This window comes from Perognathus longimembris, chromosome 11 (genome assembly GCF_023159225.1).
Source record: "Perognathus longimembris pacificus isolate PPM17 chromosome 11, ASM2315922v1, whole genome shotgun sequence".
NCBI classification, from domain to species: Eukaryota; Metazoa; Chordata; class Mammalia; order Rodentia; family Heteromyidae; genus Perognathus; species Perognathus longimembris.
This window is the reverse complement of record NC_063171.1, coordinates 22,554,330-22,574,285: the sequence shown is the minus strand read 5'-3', so window position 1 is coordinate 22,574,285 and position 19,956 is coordinate 22,554,330. Positions and strand designations below refer to the sequence as shown.

General features: G+C 40.8%; 2 protein-coding genes across 2 annotated transcripts in view; both read left to right on the top strand.

Moving 5' to 3' along the window:
• Soat1 (sterol O-acyltransferase 1) overlaps positions 1–8,324 on the top strand; it is a 56,368-nt gene extending 48,044 nt beyond the window's left edge. Inside the window, exons 12-16 of the mRNA XM_048357321.1 lie at positions 1,036–1,133; positions 2,603–2,701; positions 4,835–4,970; positions 5,530–5,675; positions 7,697–8,324. Of these exons, the coding sequence (XP_048213278.1) occupies positions 1,036–1,133; positions 2,603–2,701; positions 4,835–4,970; positions 5,530–5,675; positions 7,697–7,753 (536 nt within the window). The 3' untranslated portion in view covers positions 7,754–8,324. The remainder of the gene's footprint in view (positions 1–1,035; positions 1,134–2,602; positions 2,702–4,834; positions 4,971–5,529; positions 5,676–7,696) is intronic.
• Positions 8,325–18,098: 9,774 nt separating this feature from the next.
• Positions 18,099–19,956, top strand: part of Axdnd1 (axonemal dynein light chain domain containing 1) — a 72,401-nt gene continuing 70,543 nt past the window's right edge. Inside the window, exon 1 of the mRNA XM_048356701.1 lies at positions 18,099–18,348. Within this exon, the coding sequence (XP_048212658.1) occupies positions 18,270–18,348 (79 nt within the window). The 5' untranslated portion in view covers positions 18,099–18,269. The remainder of the gene's footprint in view (positions 18,349–19,956) is intronic.

The window sequence follows — 19,956 nt, the reverse complement described above, 5'->3', positions numbered from 1 at the left end:
GGAATGGGAGTACTCCAATTCTGGGTGGTGTTTACAACACTGGAATAGAGTTATTGGAGAAAGTCTAAGCTGAGGAGTGTTAGCTTATTTAGCATTTTGGGCTAGATAATTCTTTATTGAGGTAGACTCTTCTATGCATTATAGAATGTTTAACAGTGTGCTAGTCTCTGACAATATACATATGAATATATATTCAATAGAATATAAATATGATTATATACATTCAGTAGACTATATATATGAATTATATATTCAGTAGTATATATGTATATATATATATATATATATTCCTTTCCTATTGTAATAATAAAAAATGTCTCCTGCTAGGCACTTGTGGCGTATGCTTGTAATCCTAGCTGCTCAGGAGCTGAGATCTGAGGATCATGGTTCAAAGTCAGCCTGGGAAAGAAAGTTTGTCAGACTCTTATCTCCAATTAACCACCCCAAAAGACAAGAGTGGGGCTGTGACTCAAGAGGTATACCTCTAGTCTTGGGCAAAGAAAGTTCAGGGACAGCACTCAGGCCTTGAGTTCAAGCACCATGACACACACATACACACCCCTCCAGAAAAGCTGAGGGACAGCTCCCAGGCCCTAAGTGCCAGGACCCTCTCTCTCTCTCTCTCTCTCTCTCTCTCTCTCTCTCTCTCTCTCTCTCTCTCTCTCTTTCTCCCCCCCCTCACACACACACACACACACACACACACACACACACACACACACACACACAGAATTATCAAGTATCTCATAGAGAGAGGGAGCAAAATCTCCACTGGTTTAGAGGAAAGATATGGGGACCATATTTTAAAAGGAGTTGGAGTCTAAATTAATTAGAATATCCAGGCATTTCTTAAAAACAGACTGGGTCATCTGTTGTCTATTAAACCAACTTACAAAGAAGTTACTGCTTTTTTAAATTAAAATAAACTTTAAAAAGTATCTTGCATCTGGAATAACAATTTCAGTTTTTACTGATTCTTAATGGCTTGGTTATGAGCATTTTGAAAAGACTTAATTTTGTTAATCTTGTTTTTAGGTGTGCTGATCCTGTTTCTCTCTTTTTTTGCCTTTTTGCACTGCTGGCTCAATGCCTTTGCTGAGATGTTACGCTTTGGTGACAGGATGTTTTATAAGGTGATATATACTTGGTTTTATATTTCTTCTTACATTTTATTTCTTTAGTCATGGCTAGGTTTTGGTTTTTTTTTCATTGTTGTTCATATGTTTCACATAAATATTGTGAAATAATTTTCCACAAATTTTACCAATATTATGTCTGAAATTCTTATAGATATAATTAACATAACCTTGTCTTCTATTTTTTTTTAATGTGGCATATAGTTTCTACTGAATATTGTGAGGATATATTTTTGGTTGATTATGGTGGGAAAACATTCATCCCAAGGTCATGGTGAGACTTTCTTGAGTGTTTATTTGAAATTGGCTGTCTTGTGTGAAAATGTCCCCTGCAAATTATTCCCTTTAAGGCTGTTGAGAAACTTCTGAGGAAAATAACTTTTCCCTCCTTAATTTTGAAAGGTACTAATTCTGCCTAACATTGTATCATTATATATATATATTTTTTTGCGGGTCATGGGGCTTGAACTCAGGGCCTGAGCACTGTCCCTGAGCCTCTTTGTGCTGAAGGCTAAAGCTCTATCACTTGAGCATCAATGGTATTTCCAGCTTTTTCTGAGTAATTTATTGGAGAATAAGATCTCATGGACTTTTCTGCCTGGGCTGGTTTTGAACCATGATCCTCAGATCTCAGCCTCCTGAGTAGCTAGGATTATAGGCACAAGTCACTGGCATCCAGCTGTATTATAGTTATAAAATGGGCCTGCACTTAGGAGGCATAGGCTAGCAGGTCATAAATTTGAGACCAGCTTGAGCTACATAGTGAGACCCTGTTTCTGAACAACAACAACAAAATAGTATTCTTCTGAAGTTGGACTTAAGCTCTTGACTGGAGCCAGAATGGTTCATAGCATTCCATGATGCTGCCCAAGGTCTTCAAGTTGTGTTGTTTTGGCATAACTCAAGTCTGCCACTCTTCTTTAAAAAAAAAAAAAAAAAAAACAGCATGGCATACAAATTTTTGGATGTCTGATCTTAAAATTGGGAGTAAGAAATAGAAAAAGATTGAGGAAGGCACTGCTTCACTTCGATGCAATTAGATCTTGCCAATTGTGAAGCCACCAAACAACTCATTAGTGTTAGTGTTCAGTCTAATCTTGTAACCTACAATTCTTTCATTATGTTTTGTCAGTGTAGGGAGTGGGATTACTTATTGCTATTCAAGTGATCTTTGTGTTAAGTGATTCTATGTGTCCTTTAGTTTCCATCATAGTTTTTAAATATTGAGACAATGAACCTAGGGATGTGTGTGCATAAACACACATATACATATATGTATACTACTAGAATAATAATACATTGAACATTAATAATCAAAATATCTTTTAAGGCTTTTCTGATATTGATGTATGGGCTAACAATTTATTACATTCTTGGTTTTATAAATCATGTATTATGTCTTAAGCAATATTCAGGCATGGTGCTTTGTGTGTATGTATAATTTTATAATTTTACTTTTCCCTCAGGACTGGTGGAATTCCACATCATACTCCAACTATTACAGAACCTGGAATGTGGTGGTCCATGACTGGCTGTACTACTATGCATATAAGGACCTTCTCTGGGTGAGCAGTAAGATACTTCCTTGATACCATTTCAGAAATCAGATTATTTTCCAGAAAGTGCTAGCATAGTATATTGCAATCTGGAAGAAATTCACTTACTTGCACAAGAAATAAGGTCGATAGTTTCTTTAAAAATTTTTTTGTATCTAAGAACTCTTGGGTTGGAAATGTGGCTCAAGTGATAGAGTGCCTTCCCATCAAGTGTAGGGTCCTAAATTCAAAATCCAGTACCACCCAGGCTGGCTTCAAAGTGTGGTCCTCAGATCTCAGCTTCCTGAATAGCTAGCATTACAGGAGTGAACCACCAGCGCCTGGTTTGCTGTCAACTCTTGGAATATATTTCTACCTGTGATTAATAACCTTGCAAATAAATTAAAATAATTTGCTGTTAGAAAAAAAAAACTAGTACCACCACAAAAAACAGAATCTTTATGACTCGAATAGTACTTATGCCCAGGGCTAAATCTAATGCTATGTGTTTTACCTGGATATCATTCTACCCAGTTATAAAATAAGAATTCTTGGAGGTCTTTGAAAGTGTTGAAGTGATCTATCCAATTGAACAGATCCTTTCTGAATCTCATTGCTAATAAATAATCCTCCACTAGCTATTTGACCCTAGTTTAGACTGTTGAAATGTAATTTTAATGCTCTGGATTCCGTTGTTCAGGACAAAATTTGGCTAAGTGACAGCACCTTGTTGTGGAAATAGTAGTGCATTTGAGTTTTAGTTCTCTCATTTGTTAAGTGTAGTTTCCCGTAAAGATGGGGCATCGCTTAGCCTTTCTAAATCTTAGTTGTAGAGGAAGCCTTATTTATTGTACAATATCATTCTAACAATTGAAATTGCATTGTATTTTTTATCTGAAGTGTGGACACCTTTTTTTTTTTGTCTTTTTGTATTGGTACTGGGACTTGAACTCAGGGCCTAGTTGCTGTTCATTAGCTTTTTCACTCAGGTTTGTTCTAGCACTTTGAGTTACACCTCCACTTTCATGTAGTGTATTTATGAATACATTAAAGCTTTTTTAAAAAATCTTTATTTTGTTTTTATTTTTGCCAGTCCTGGGGCTTGGTCTCAGGGCCTGAGCACTGTCCCTGGCTTCTCTTTTGCTGAAGGCTAACACTCTACCACCTGAGCCACAGCGCCACTTCTGGCTTTTTTTGTTTATGTGGTGCTGAAGAATTGAACCCAGGGCTTCATGCATGCAAGGCAAGCACTCTACTGCTGAGCCATATTCCAAGCCTACATTAAAACTTTTTTCATCGCAGCAGCTTACAAATTTAAATTGTATTAATTAAAAGTGGTACCATACACCTATAAGTCTAGCTACTCAGAAGGCTGAGATAGGAAGACCATGAATTTGCCAGCCTGTGCAATTTGCAAGATCCTGCCCCAAAATAAATAAATAATGTGCCCAGACTTTTGAACACTTATTGGAAAATGCTTTATTTTAATGAACAAGTGTTTGTGCATAAAGAGGTGTGTATGTGTGTGTGTTACTAAGGTGGGAACTTAGGACCTCACACTTACTAAGTAAGCAGGCACTCTGCCACTGAGCCATGCATCAAGCATGGTTTTTGGTTGTTGGTTTTGTTTTTGTTGTTGTTGTTGGGTTTTTTTTTTTTTGTAATTATCTGGATGAATCTAAGAACTAGGAAAATCAAGTAAAATACAATTAAATAGGTGCCTTTAGCATGTGATAATTATGTCTTGTAAGAGAACATGCTTAGTACTTAAGCTTTTCTTTTTTTTGCCTGTCCTGGGGCTTCAACTTAGGTCCTAAGCACTTTCCCTGAGCTTCTCCTTGCTCTAGGCTAGCACTCTACCTCTTGAGTCACAGCACCACTTCCAGCTTTTTCTGTTTATATGGTACTGAGGAATTAAACCCAGGGCTTTATGCATGGTAGGCAAGCACTCTACTACTAAGCCACATTCCCAGCCCTAGTACTTAAACTTTAAAAAATTTTTTTTATTGTAAACATGATATACAGACAGGTTACAGTTACATAAGTCAGGTAATGAGTATTTTTTTTTTAACAGTGTCACCCTCTCCATCATTTTCTCCTAGTTTCTTCCCTCCTGACCCCCTTAAAAAATTTTAAATTACTAATATTTTCTTTTCATTGTAGTTTTTCTCAAAGAGATTCAAATCTGCAGCCATGTTAGCTGTCTTCGCTCTGTCAGCTGTAGTGCATGAGTACGCCCTGGCTGTTTGCTTGAGCTATTTCTATCCAGTGCTCTTTGTGCTCTTCATGTTCTTCGGAAGTAAGTACATGCCACACTATGGGTACTCAGTATTAGTTAAAAGAGAAGCCAGGCACCAGTGGCCCACACCTGTAATTCTGCCTACCAAGAGATCTGAGGATCGCAGGTGGAAGCCAGTCCTGGCTTTAAGCCCCACAACTGACGGGGGGGAGAGGGGGGAAACTAAACAGAAAAGAAATCAATGTAGAAAAACTAGATAGTAGTAATACCATTTCAAAATGGTCAAAATAATGACCTTGGATAATTATATACAGTTCTGTCTCAAGGTGTTTACACTTTGACATGGAGAAATGCATGAGGACTTGTAGATGATGCATGTGTGTACAACATCCTCATGCATGCACAGGACACATTATTTTTGGAGTGGGTGGAGAAGGACAAATAAGGATATGAATAATTCCATCAAATATATTTCCCTTTGATCAGAATAATTACAGGACTTGTGATCAGAATAAAGCAGGTATATGAGCAGCGGATGCTCATTTGATTGTGCAGGTATCTCTGGCCTATCGTCTCCTGAGGGACTATTCTTTAATATATTTTCTCTTTCTAACTTCAGTGGCTTTCAACTTCCTTGTCAATGACCGTCGGAAAAGGCCGATTTGGAACATTATGATGTGGGCCTCCCTCTTCTTGGGCCATGGAGTCATTCTCTGCTTTTATTCCCAAGAATGGTATGCACGTCAGCACTGTCCTCTGAAAAACGTGAGTTATCGGTTGAACTCCAGTTCAAGTCACGATGTCTTCTGATCGGGAGGGGATAGAAGTGGAGAGTATGAATTTTTGACAGGAGGGAAGTTTGGTGTAAAATCATTAGATCATTATCTAATCTTATCCTTGAAATTTCTCATTTCTTTGATCTTCCTCACATTGAACTTCCCTAGTTCTTATTTTTCTTTCTTCTTCTTTAAAATAAATCATCTCTTGTTTCTCTATCCTCTTATGGGAATTCATCAGTTTTTGTAATAGAATGTATGCCCTTACTACACAAGTATGTATTTTGCACTTGCTTCTCAAAATAAACAGTTATAAAAAAAAATGTCAGTTAACACCAATAAGCCTAGGATGTGTGTGTGTGTATGTGTGTTTTCCTCTTTTTAAAAGAACTATGTTGGGGGCTGAGGATATGGCCTAGTGGCAAGAGTGCTTGCCTTGTATACATGAAGCCCTGGGTTCAATTCCCCAGCACCACATATATAGAAAACGGCCAGAAGGGGCGCTGTGGCTCGAGTGGAACAAAAAAGAAGCCAGGGACAGTGCTCAGGCCCTGAGTCCAAGGCCCAGGACTGGCCAAAAAAAAAATAGTAAAAAAAAATAACTATGTTGGGGTTCATCCCTAAGGCTTTGTGTTTTAGCTGTTTAGGACAACTTCAAAATTTGGGCGGGGGGTGGGGGGAGTGGGAGGAGCGAAGGGCAATGTGTCTGTGTTAGATCAACCTGGGCATTTTTTCCAAGTACTTATAACTGAAGATATCCATAATTGAGTCAGTCAGATCCTCTCCTCATGCTCTTGCGTTCTCTCTCTCTCTCTCTCTCTCTCTCTCTCTCTCTCTCTCTCTCTCTCTCTCTCTCTCTCTCTCTCTCTCTCTCTCACTCCCTCTGTCTCTCTTGTCCTTGGGCTTTTACTCAGGGCCTGAGCACTGTCCCTGAGCTTCTTTTTGCTCAAGGCAAGCACTATACCACTTGATCCACAGCACCACTTACAGCTTTTTCTGTTTATGTGGTGCTGAGGGAATCAAACCCAGGACTTCATGCATGCTAGGCAAGCACTCCACCACTAAGCGACATTCCCAGTCTCATGCTTTTTTTCTGTGCTTCTTCTTTAGTTTTTCCTCTTCCTTACAGTGAGTTCTCTTTGTGCATTTGAACTGACTGCCCCTCACCCTAGACACTATGCATGGTCATGTTGGTCTTTATGCTCAGGCCCCACATGTCAAACTTTATTCTTCCACCAAAACCATTTGACATGCTCTATCTTCCATTAAACTTTCAGATTACAGCTTCCCTAGTACTTCATATCGTTCAGTAAGTTGACATCTTGGATTATAGTCATATATATTATCATTCTTAATGTACTACTGCTTAGATTTTAGGCTAAAAAATAATACAGTCCTGGTAAAACAAGAAGATGCATAGCCAGGTGTGTGATGAATGCCTGTAATCCCAATACATGGGAGGTAGACCATGAGTGTGAGGTTACCCTGGGGTATTATAAGGAGACACAGTCTCAAAAAGAAGGCAAGATGCCAAAGAGGCAATTGACAGCCCATTGTAGAGTTTACTAAATTTCAGAAACTTCATATGAAGCATATAAATGGAATAAATAGGTACTATAAAATAAAATATTGAAAATCATTTGAATTATTGTCTCTTAAAAGGTCACGGGGCTGGGAGTATGGCCTAGTGGCAAGAGTGCGTGCCTCGTATACATGAAGCCCTGGGTTCAATTCCTCAACACCACATAAACAGAAAAAGCCAGAAGTGGCGCTGTGGCTCAAGTGGCAGAGTGCTAGCTTTGAGCAAAAAAGAAGCCAGGGACAGTGCTCAGGCCCTGAGTCCAAGCCCCAGGACTGGCAAAAAAAAAAAAAAAAAAAAGGTCACAGGGATGGTGGGAGACATTTTGGACATGTACAATATGGAACATTAACACTCTGCCTCTCCCTAGCTAGTGTGTGCAGTGGACACAAACAAACTGTTCTCTCTCTTTTTTTTTTTCCTCATTATAGCCCACATTTCTGGATTACGTCCGGCCCCGTTCTTGGACTTGTCGCTACGTGTTTTAGAAGCTAGTACTTCATTTCTTTCCTTGCCACAGAAGAGTGAGTCAGCTGTTACTTGGACTGATCCAGCCTCTCCAGATGGCCACTACCTCCCTACTTCACCTGAACTTGTGCTGTGGGAAGTTCACTTCAGGCATTTTTCTCCCCCTTTTTGGGAAGGGAGACTGATGGCTGAGGTAATGGCAAGCTTTCCATCTCAGCTCAAGCCTTGATAACTGTTTCTGTTTTGTTTCTTCACTCTACTTAATCAAGAGACTAAACATCATGTTTTTGTGGCACTGAATTGACCAAAACATGAAGCGCTTGTTTAGATACCTCTGGTTTCATATTTTAACATACATACTGTTGGAAGGTATGCTCATTAAACATCAATTGGAGAAGAAAGGAAAATAAAATGGAACAAATTTTGTTGTTTCTACTAGAGAGAAGATACCTCTTTTCCAAAGATGGTCTTGTTATACATTCTATTTCATTTATTTGTTGGAACTGTTTTGTTTTCTAATTGTGCCAGGGATCAAATCCAAGGCCCCACATGTGATAGGCAGTGCTCTACTGCGGATACACTCCCAGCCCATATATATCTTGAGGGATTCTGTAGTCAGAAGGGAAAAAAGAAGGAAGTAGCACAAGACAAGCAAAAGCATTTCTTCATGTGTTTAAGTTATGTTATTAAGAAACTCACATGGGAGATACTTAATGTTAAGATTATAATTTCTTGGAAGTTATTTAGAAGTATTCTTTGGTACAACTATGTTATTCTCTGATAAATAATGACTGATTTTTGCAGACTAGCCAGTCTGTAATGAAGTATTAATCACCTGCATTAATAAAGTGATAATTAAGCATCCAGAAGCTGGCTTCTGAAGCATCTGCTCAATCCTTTTTTTTTACACTATATTTTTAGATGAAACAATTTTTTTTTTCTGTGTGTGCCGGTACTGGGACTTGAACTTGGCATCTGGGCACTAACCCAGAGCTCTTTTGCTGAAGGCTAGCATGCTACCACTTGAGCCTCCGTTCAGCTTCTGGTTTTTTGTGGTTAATTGGAGATAAAGAGTCTTACAGAATTTCCTGCCAGTCTGGCTTTCAGCTGTGATCCTCAGATTTCAGCCTCCTGAGTAGCTAGGATTGCAGGTGTGAGCCACCAGTGCCCAGTTTGTGGGTTTTTGGTGTTTGTTTTTTTTTTTGGCCAGTCCTGGGGCTTGGTCTCAGGGTCTGAGCACTGTCCCTGGCTTCTTTTTGCTCAAGGCTAGCACTCTGCTACTTGAGCCACAGTGCCACTTCTGGCCATTTTCTGTATATGTGGTGCTGGGGAATTGAACCCAGGGCTTCATGTATACGAGGCGAGCACTCTTGCCACTAGGCCATATCCCCAGCCCCTTTGTGGTTGTTTTTAAGGACATGTACTCTGTTATGTGATATTTTCAGTTTATAAGATGTCCATTCCTAATGCAGTGTGGTATGTAGGGATTACTTTATTTCTATGCATGAGGTATGATTATATTTGCTTACCAATATAATCTTCCATTGGGACCAGAAGTAGTGGTACACAGGAGGATCAAGAGAGGCTCAAGGCTGACCCTAGGCAAAAACAAGATGTTATCTGAAAATCTAAAGCAAAAAGGACTGAGACCATGGAGAAACTGGAAAGAATACTTGCCTAATGCATGAGACACTTTGTTCAAACTCCAGTACCACTGGGAAAAACAAAACAGTAAAAAGGTTGCATAAAGGAATGGATGTCAGAGAACATGTAATTCACCTTCCTACCCAAAGAAGTGAGACTTAAGAATTTATTCAAATGATAATTGCCTTGATCCACCACCAGAATACCACTTTCTTGGTATTCTAACAACTATCCAGAGTTTTAGGAAGTCTTTTCAAGTCAGTTTGAATCTCACAAGAATATAGTTTAATAGTCACACCATTTAGACCACAAGTCTCCGATTTTGATTACTTGTTTTATTCTTCCCAATTTTGATACAAATGAATTGAGGCAGTTTTCAAATATCAGATCAAACTTTTTCAAAAACAAGTGTACCTCAAGATGACTTCTATAAAGGTATGCCATGTGTTCTGCACGATCATAAGGCAGCTGTATGGAGTCAGAGCCCCTAGCAGGACTGACTGCTGGATACAGTCTGCCATTTCTAGCATTTTCTTAAAAATTAAAGTGAGTCAGTTAATTGAACATATAACTACATTTTAAATACAATGAAGGAAAAGATTGGTCTAAGAATTGGTTATGAATAAGCCAAGCCAGTATTTTTTTTTTTTTTTTTGCCAGTCCTGGGCCTTGGACTCAGGGCCTGAGCACTGTCCCTGGCTTCTTCCCGCTCAAGGCTAGCACTCTGCCACTTGAGCCACAGCGCCGCTTCTGGCCGTTTTCTGTATATGTGGTGCTGGGGAATCAAACCTAGGGCCTCGTGTATCCGAGGCAGGCACTCTTGCCACTAGGCTATTTCCCCAGCCAAGCCAGTATTTTAAAGCCAGAAAGTGGACTTCTTAGGAGCACTTTTCTGTGCTCGCTCATGAGCACTTGGTTGTGAGGCAACTCTGAATACTGAATTGCTGAACTGAGGAAGGCTACTTTTTAAAAAGCCCTCCTGTTCCTTGCTTTTTAGTGATTTTTTTTCTGAACAAGATTTTAAGTGATAATAAATGATTTAGAGCTAGAAGTTTGGCTCAAGTGGTAGAATGCCTGCCAAGTAAGCATGAGGCCCTGAATTTAAACCCCAGTCAGTAACACACTGGGGGGGGGGGGAGGGATTTGTACAGGTCTGGACTGTTTAGAATGCTAAAGAAATGTCCTAAGAAATTTTCAGAAACACAGAACACTTAGTGGTGGAGGTATGGCTCAAGTCGTAGAGCTTTTGCAAGGCCCTAGGTTCAGTCGCCAGTACTGCAAAAGAACAAAAACAAACATATACCACTTAAAAGAATGGATGTCTGTGAAAGAAGACTGGTTTGATCTCCATGATATGATTTTATTGCCAGCTGCTTTTAGAAAGTATTTTCTTTCAACTACCTACATATCCTTTTTAAACCAATAAAAACTAAAACCTGTTGGCTAATGTGTTTCAAAAAGTTTTTTAATTTTTCCCATTTCATTAATGAGGTGAAACTTGCAATTATGAATATTTTATTCCTTTTGGAAAGTTACATATGTTTAAAATATTTTTTCTTTAAGAAGTATTACGATGATCATGTAAGAAAAAACTATGCAAATTTACTTTTCATTGAGATATCTAATTTGGTTCTTTAGTACCTCTGTGTGTGGAAGAAATGTGTGGAAGCTTTCATTCTCAATACCAGATAAAGGCAACTAAGTTTGGGTGGTGGTGGATGATGGTCCTCAAGTTACCTTGGTAAATTGGTTGTCCCTTGTTTGAATTTATTTAGACAATTGAGTGAAATACAACATCTGGAAGCAAAAGGAGTGGGTAGTATTTTTCTTTTCAGTGTCTGCAAGGTAAAAGTTAGCAGGTTAAGAAAGTATATAAAGCCAAGTGTCAATGACTCATGCTTATAAGCATAGCTACTCAGAAGGCTAAGATCTGAGGATCTGAGGATGGTTTGAAGATCAACCTGACAGGAAAGTCTGAGAGACTCATCTTCAATTAACCACCAAAAAGCCAGGAATGGCGCTGTGTTAGAGCACTATCCTTGAGCAGACCAATAAATAGACTTTTTCCAGTGGTGCAAAAGATAAATATTTTTTGGTGTGTTTGCATGCTTGACCTGGGACTAGAACTCACCTGGGCACTGGCCCTGAGTGTTTGTGCTCTGAGCTAACACTCTACCACTTTGAGTGAAGGTGTAATTTCTGGCTTTTTGGTAGTCTCATGCATGGACTTATTTTCCTGTGTGGGCTGGCTTTGAACTGGGATCCTCAGATCTCAACATCCTGAGTAGGATTACAAGTGTGAGCCACCAATGCACTCAGTGAGGTAGGCTTTTTAATAGCTAATTTAAGCTTGAAGGAAAAGGGGTGATTTGCAGAAAACTTAGGGTTTAGTTAAAAAAAAAACACCCAACAACAGCCTATGTGTTCCTCTTTAAAATGCTCATCTTAATTTTGACATTGCTACATGTCAGGCTTCAGCATGTTCCTCCCATCAGCGCTGTTCTCCCAGTCAGGAGTTGCCGCGCCACTCTGTGGTGGCTTATTGTGTGTGTGCTTATTGAAGTGCAGCTGACTTGGCTAGTTCTAAATACCCATGAAACAGGTGGTTCACTTGCCCAGTCATGACCTTGCGTTGCATGTGTCATTTTGCTGTTGCTGGGTGGAAAGAGAACTGGAGCTCTGGTCAAGGCTTTGAGCCAGGGCAGCAGCTCTGTATCTATCTCTATAGCTATATCTAATGCAGGGAACTGGTGGTCCTGGAGCAGCAGGAAGCCCACAGAAATCAAAGGTTGCTTTTAAGGAGTTTCTATAATGAAATACGCCTTTTCTTATTCATTCTTATTCTTTTACCTGAATTTACCCCCCCTGCAATGTGTAATAACCAGTTTGACTTTAAAATATGCATTATATTTGCATCAGTCTATTTTATACTTTAAAGTATATACACACAAGATGGCAAAAATACCACACACGAAGACTATGGGAAATAAATATATTTGGGAAAAAAACAGTGTCTTTTAACAAGTGTCTTATGTATTCAGTTTTAAGTATTTTGTGTTTTGGTGATAGTAGGGTTTAAACTCAAGGCCTTTTTCCCAAATGCACCTTTCATCTTTATCTCAGGCACCTTTATGTCCCAAAGAGAAGACAAATAACTGAATAAGATTTTTTTCTTTTATCCAAGACAATGGAGGGAGCAATGGTACCAGTTACAAAGAAATAAATATGGGGCTCATTGTGACTTTGTATCAAGAAAAGCAATGACACACTAAGTCATTAGCCATCTCTGTTGTGTTCTTACTGTTTGATTCCTTTTGTTCTTGGCTTTATTTATTTAGGTTGGTAGGTAGGTAGTGCTGGCCCTGGAGCTAGAACTCAGGGACTAGGCATGATCTTTTTTAGTATGTATGTGTGTATGTATGTACTAGAATTTTTTTTTTGCCAGTCCTGGGGCTTGAACTCAGGGCCTGAGCACTGTCCCTGGCTTCTTTTTGTTCAAGGCTAGCACTCTACCACTTGAGCCACAGCGCCACTTCCGGCTTTTTCTATATATGTGGTGCTGAGGAATCGAACCCAGAGCTTCATGTATACGAGGTGAGCACTTTACCACTAGGCCATATTCCCAGGCCCTGTATGTATGTATGTATGTATGTATGTATTTTAAGTATTTGTATAGAGGAGTTGCCGTTTAACAAAACAGTTTATAAATATAACACATCTTGATCAATGCCCTGAGCTTTTTTGCTCAAGGCTAGGACTCACTTGAGCCACAGTTCCACTTCCAGCTTTTTGGTTACTAATTGGAAATAAGAGTCTTATGGACTTTCCTGCTCAGGCTGGCTTTGAGCTTTGATCCTCAGATCTCAACTTGAGTAACTAGAATTATATGCACAAGCCACTAGTGTGGGCTGGGAATATGGCCTAGTGGCAAAAGGTGCTTGCCTCTTATACATGAAGCCCTGGGTTTGATTGCTCAGCACCACATATATAGAAAAAGTCAGAAGTGGTGCTGAGTCCAAGCCCCAGGACTGGAAAAAATAAATAAAGGATGACAGGAGTGAGCCATAGGAGTCTGGCTTTTTTTTTTTAAGTTAAGAAAAGTCTAGGGTCTTGCTCTTTTAGACTCTGACAGCTTGCATTTTTACTCAATCAAATTCATGCATCTGATTTAGGAAGCTGGTATAGCAGTTTACAGATTACCATGAGATATCATTTGCAGATTGCCATACTCAAGGTGGGCATGATACCTGGATTTGCTTTTTGTATAAGCCCAACTTACTCTAAGATGAGAAAAGTGAATTTAATCTCAGTGTTATGTGGACAAGTACAGTGACATGCAATGGAAATCAGTCTTGGAGATAAAAGCCTTTTTCCTCCTGCAATACTTGGGTGTGAAGAGTTGAATAAAGACAAACCTACACAGGGGCTGGGAGTGTAGCTCAGTGGTAGAGCACTTGGCCAGCATGCATGAGGCCCTGGGTTTACTCTTAAGCACTGCAACACAGTTGACAACTAAGCACATTTGTTTTAGGGTTGCCCTTATATGGGAACAATACCAGGAGCCACTCTTCTTAGAAAGTGTTGGGCTACACAGCACCTACCTAGACTTCCTTCTTTGAGAAGTTTCCAATTAGGCCTGTTGGCACAGCATACACTTATAATCCTGGCAGGCATGTAACCATTTTAAGGACAGCCTGGTAATATAGATCCTAGGTCAGAAAAAAAACTATCTTGGGCTGGTGGCTTAGTGGTATGGTGCTTGCCTAGCATGCACGAATCCTTGGATTCCATTCCTCAGTATCACATTAAACAAACGCTGTGGCTGAAGTGGTAGAGTGCTAGCCTTGAGCAAAAGAAGCTCAGGGACAGTGCCCAGGTCCTGAGTTCAAGCCCCAGGACTAACACACACACACACACACACACACACACACACACACAGAGTCTCTAATTGAAACTCATTTCTTTGCTACATTTGACACATACCAATGAGTTTATGCTTATCCTCCTTCAGGGAGCTTTATAGGCCCTAAATGTCTGTGCACATGTGTAGATTCTCTGTCAACATGCTTAGAAAGTAAACTGGCAAAAGTGAGCTTTGCTACAAAACCACATGGTTTCTTCCCCCAGCTGGATGCATGTATGGCAGCTGCACTGGCTTTCTTCTGGGAAGTCCTGGAGGACCCCCCCAATGCTTCTTGATGTTAAGTAGCTACAAGGTATCTCCCCTCACCAACAAGCACAATTTTCCCTATTTTTAACTGATACTTTACTTTCACTGTCAACTTTCCTACATAGGACAATTCTTACCTGCTCATCTTAGATTTTGCGATAGCATTTTCTATCAAAGACCTCAACGATTGTTACTATTACTACATCTTAGAGTTCCCTTGGTGTAATTCACAATTATGGGAGGACTCCTCCCAAGAACAGCCATTGCACTTTTCAGTATGGTTGTCTTGTATTCTATGTATTCTCATGATCCAGTGCTTTGCTGAGATTTTCAGACCCAAGTATCTAATCACATAATTACCTCCCATTTCCCCTCAGACATCTCAATGGTACTGCCAAGTCAGTATGCCCCGAAGACATAAAAAAAACTCCAAAGCCCTGCTGCAACCTGGTATTCTTTCTGATTTTCCTGGTCAGTGAAAGGCATGATTACTGTTGCACAAGATTAAAAATGAAAAATAATTACTTCTTGGAGACAAAGTCTTATTGTGTTGTCCAGGCTGGTCTTTAACTCCTGGGCTCCAGTGTTCTGCCTGTGTGTCCCAACTAGCTAAGAATACAGGCACTTGCTCCTGTACCCACAAGAGAAGTAACACTTGATTTGTTCTCTTCACACTACAGATCCAATTACTTTCCAGTCCTACAGACTTTATTTGCTATGTATTTTTTGATTGTGTCCACTTATATCTATCTTATATCTTATGTCTACTTTTTAAACAAGATTAATATGGAAGATGTGCTACTTTGTTCTTGTATGAGTTGACATGGGTTTTGGTAGCTCTGAATTTTGCTATGTTGGATATGGTTTCAAACGATAATGTGACATCAGTGAGGAGGAAGAAAGGTAAACTTTGGGAGAAATACTATTTTCTTTTGCTTCCTTACTATTACACCTGTCACTTCTGACTATCACAAGTCCTTAAAATGAACTACTTATAAGCTCTATGATGCTGTATATGTGCATTTTAATTGTCTGAATTGTTAGGCTGAAGTTGTTCACAATGGAGCACTGGACAGAAAAAAATTAAAAGATAAAATCCAGAGCTGGGGATATGGCCTAGTGGCAAGAGTGCTTGACTTGTATACATGAGGCCCTGGGTTCAATTCCCCAGCACCACATATACAGAAAATGGCCAGAAGTGGCGCTGTGAACCAAGTGGCAGAGTGCTAGCCTTGAGCAAAAAGAAGCCAGGGACAGTACTCAGGCCCTGAGTCCAAGCCCCAGGACTGGCCAAAAAAAAAAAAAAAAAGTGAACTCAAAGCCAGGTGTTAAGCATAAACACTGTATTTACAAGTACTTTTACATCTGCCCTAATTAGGTTATTGCAGCCAAACATGCTTTTGAATCTTGCAGTAGTGATTTGCCAGGAGTACTAGATAAGCATATCTAGAGTAAATATCTCAAGAGAAAAACATTTGAGCAGGGTGTGGATGGCTACAACTGTAATCCTAGCTACTCAGGTGGTTAAAACCAGGATGATGTTAGTTTGCAGACAGCTAAGGCAGAAAAATCCAGAGATCCCCATCTTCAATTGACTAGTAAAAAGCTGGACTGGAGGAATGGCTCATGTGGTAAGAGCACCAACCATAAGCAAGCCAGCAGAGTAATGGCATGAGGCCCCGAATTCAAGTTCCAATAAATATCTCCATCAGATATATTTATTCAATAATGGATATCAATAAAGGACAATAAACACCTCTAAAGATGAACCTTTCTTCTCTAAGTAGCTACTAAATAAAAGTGCCTGGGAGATTCAGACATATAAATTGATCAAAAGGAAAGCAAATGCTTTTAGGCCCCTACACTGAGCCTCCTACTGTGCCTTACAGAAAGGACTTGGTTCTTCTCACGTGCCTAATGAGGATATGCCTTTTTTTCCTGCTTTGCTAAAGAGAAACTACAACCTTACATCATTAGGCTAAGATTTAAATTAATTTCTGAGACAAGTGTCACGAACTTGGTTGGCATGGGTGCTATGAATCTACAAGGGATTTACGATCTCTAGGTACCTCCCTGGGTTTGAACCATTTCGCCATATTTCTCATTGCAATTACTCTGGAAACCAAAGCCTTAGTTCTGTTCAGTACAAAAGAGAACTATGATTTTTCTGGAAGCATATTGAAGTAACGTTAGTCTTTCCTCCTCCATCTTATCCAGTCTGTCACCTTAGACTTTAGGCAAAAAAAAAACTGCCTTTCCCTGAAAACAGGTGACACAGGCTTTTACCTGAAAACAGGTGACTCAGGTAGCTGCAATCTTAAATGGCAGCCCCTCCCCTAATGCCATTTCCCTCTCCCTAGCTTGTGCAGCTACAACTGTAAATGTTAACCCCTTTCACAACGCACTTTCCGGCTCTCACATTCCACATGCACCCGGCCCTATAAAACGGTACGTATATCCCCCCTCCCCCCCCCCCCCCCCCCCCCGTCCAGCTGCTGCTCTATGCTGGCGGGACTAATCTGTCCGGTTACTGACATTAAAAACTCCCTTTCCTTTTTATGTGACATGTGTTCAAGTGCTTTTCTTGGGGATGCCTTTCAGAAGGTGTTTGTCCAATCATGGCGCTTTGTGCTGATCAACGTGATTGACTCCCAAGGCTTTTAGACGCTGGTATTCCACCGGCCTTCACCACTTGGCATTGCCTTTGGGCCTTGGTGCAAATAGATCTCAGTTAGGTGCGAATGAAAGAACTGCATTGTCCTGAACACCTGAGGCCAGAAGCGGCCGTGGCTTTACTCGGGTGGCCCTCGCTCCACGGGGGGAAGGAGGGAGTGGATCCAGGAAGGCTTTCCTGTGGTCCGGGGAAGTCAAGCACGAAGTGACAGCAAAGCCCAAGGCAACGTAAGCGAGAAAGCTTCGATGAATGGGGAAGTGAGGTTTTGTTGTGCTCGATTTCGTTCTGTGTTTATACTACCCGCTTTACCTTGGAGCTGCGTCCTTTAGTTGCATAATTCCCCCGAGTTTGGCTTTTAGAAAAAGACGCTGGAGAACACCACGAAGAACCGGCGCCTGCCCCGCCCACAGCCCGATTTCGTGACATTTTCCAACATTTTTCTTCTTTATTGCTCCTGAACGTCTTCTTGGATTCACAGCGCACTAGAAGCCCGGGAGAACGTGCTGTCGGACCGAGTTTGACCGTTGAATTTCCTCTCCTGCAGGCACTGCCGCAGACAGCACCTACCGCGGGCGGCTCCGGCGGCGGGGGTCCTGCGTTCCTATGACGACGCGGAGGCGTTCTCGGAAGAGCTGGAGGCCTGGCGGGAAACACAATTTGCCGTACTGGCTGCTGAAGTCCGTTTCTCGTTGGTTTTAAGGAAGAAACGATTTTTCGTTCTTCCCAAGGCCTGAGTGTACCAAGCGGTAGTGCATCAGGGCACTATTTGTGGAAGAAACTGGGGGCCCGCCCTGAGCCCCTGAAGCGAACTGACCGTCGGTCTGTGGGGGGCGCCTTCCGCCCAACGCCGACACACCCACGGGTTCCGCCAGACTCCGACTTTAAACCGTGTTTAGCTGGAGGTCTCGCGTTGTTCCTCTGTTTTGTCTTTCTAATGCCTACAGGACCGCGGGGCAGCCCGAAAGTCCTCTTAAGAGGCCGAGTTACTAAGTTAACTTTCTGGAGGAATATTTCAAGCTACGAAGACTAAAAGGAGCCATTGTTTATTATGTCTCTCCCGAAAACTCCCACCACGTCGCTGCACTCTGACAGCAAAAAATCAAAAAGTGTAGACAAGGAATCAATAGGTAAACTCCAAGGATCCTGCGATATAAACTACCTTGGCAATTAACAGAACTCACCACCGTTTTTCTGGGGTGGTCCTTCCTTCCTTCCTTCCTTCCTTCCTTCCTTCCTTCCTTCCTTCCTTCCTTCCTTCCTTCCTTCCTTCCTTCCTTCCTTCCTTCCTTCCGTCCTTCCTTTCCCTCCCTCCCTCTTCCCTCCCTCCCTCCTTTTTTCTTTTTTTGCCAGTCCAGGTGGCCTGGGCGCGGTACCTAAGCTTTTGCTCAATGCTAGCGCTCTAGCACTTGAGCCACTTCCAGCTTTTTCTGTTTATGTGGTCCTGAGGAATTAAACCCAGAGTTTCATGAATGCTAGGCAAGCACTCTACCACTAAGCCACATTCCCGGCCACTGGTTCGTTGTTTTTGTTTTGTGCTTTTTCTTTGTGGGAGGTGATGAGTGGACTGAAACAGGCTCTTACTGTATAGCCCTGAGTGCCCATGATCTCACTCTCCTTTGCCTCAGCCTACTTAGTGTTGGTATTACTGGTGTGAGTCACTATGCCAGGCCATTCACGGTTTCTCTACATTTGAAATTTAGGATATCGTAATTATATTTTCCTGACACACTTGTCTAAATAAAACACCATAACTTGCACAGTATTTTTTTAATCAGTCCCCTTTCACTACTACACCCTAAGCACAATGTTTATACATTTTTTCAAGTATAAGCTTTTTATTATTGTTTAATTGCGTGAAACAGCATCTGGTTTGGTACCTGGTCTTTGACTTTTACGAAACTGTGGATGTAAGTTAAACACATGCAGTTTAGTACATGTCTATTCATATCAGGTGTTAGAACTTGTTCTAAGTGGGAATAATTGATTAATATTTTCATTCACATACAAATGAATGCAAATTTGTTTTAGACTAAGACATCCTTACCTTGATGAAGCTAAAGCTCTCTCCAGCTTCACCTTCACCTATATTTTTTATGGTGGTACTGGGGTTTCAATTCAAGGACTGGTGGTCACTTGGTTTTGTTTTCTTTGGTGGTATTCTACCCCCATGAACCATGCCTCCAGCTTTTTACTGGTTATTTTGGAGATGGAGTCTTTCAGACTTTTCTTCCCAGACTGACTTGGAATTGAGATCCTCTGGATCTCATCCTCCTCAGTAGCCAAGGATTACAGCCATGAGCCACCAGCACCTGTCTCCCACCTTTGATTTTATATAAGAAAAAAATTGCTAAGTAACTTGACAAGTTGGAGAGATTTATCATTTCCACATCAAGGGAGTCATCTTAAGATTGTTCTAGTTAACTGAGTTGGTGAAGTGAGTTTTAACTTTCCACTTTGAATTTGTATTAATGGAGGTTCACATGTGCATTTGAGGTTTGTTTGTTTGTTTTTGGCCAGTCCTGGGTCTTGGACTCAGGGCCTGATCACTATCCCTGGTTTCTTTTTGCTCAAGGCTAGTACTCTGCCACTTGAGCCACAGCGCCGCTTCTGGCCGTTTTTCTGTATATGTGGTGCTGGGGAATTGAACCCAGGGCTTCATGCATACGAGGCGAGCACTCTTGCCACTAGGCCATATCTCCAGCCCGCATTTGAGTTTTTGAACCTATGTTTGATGT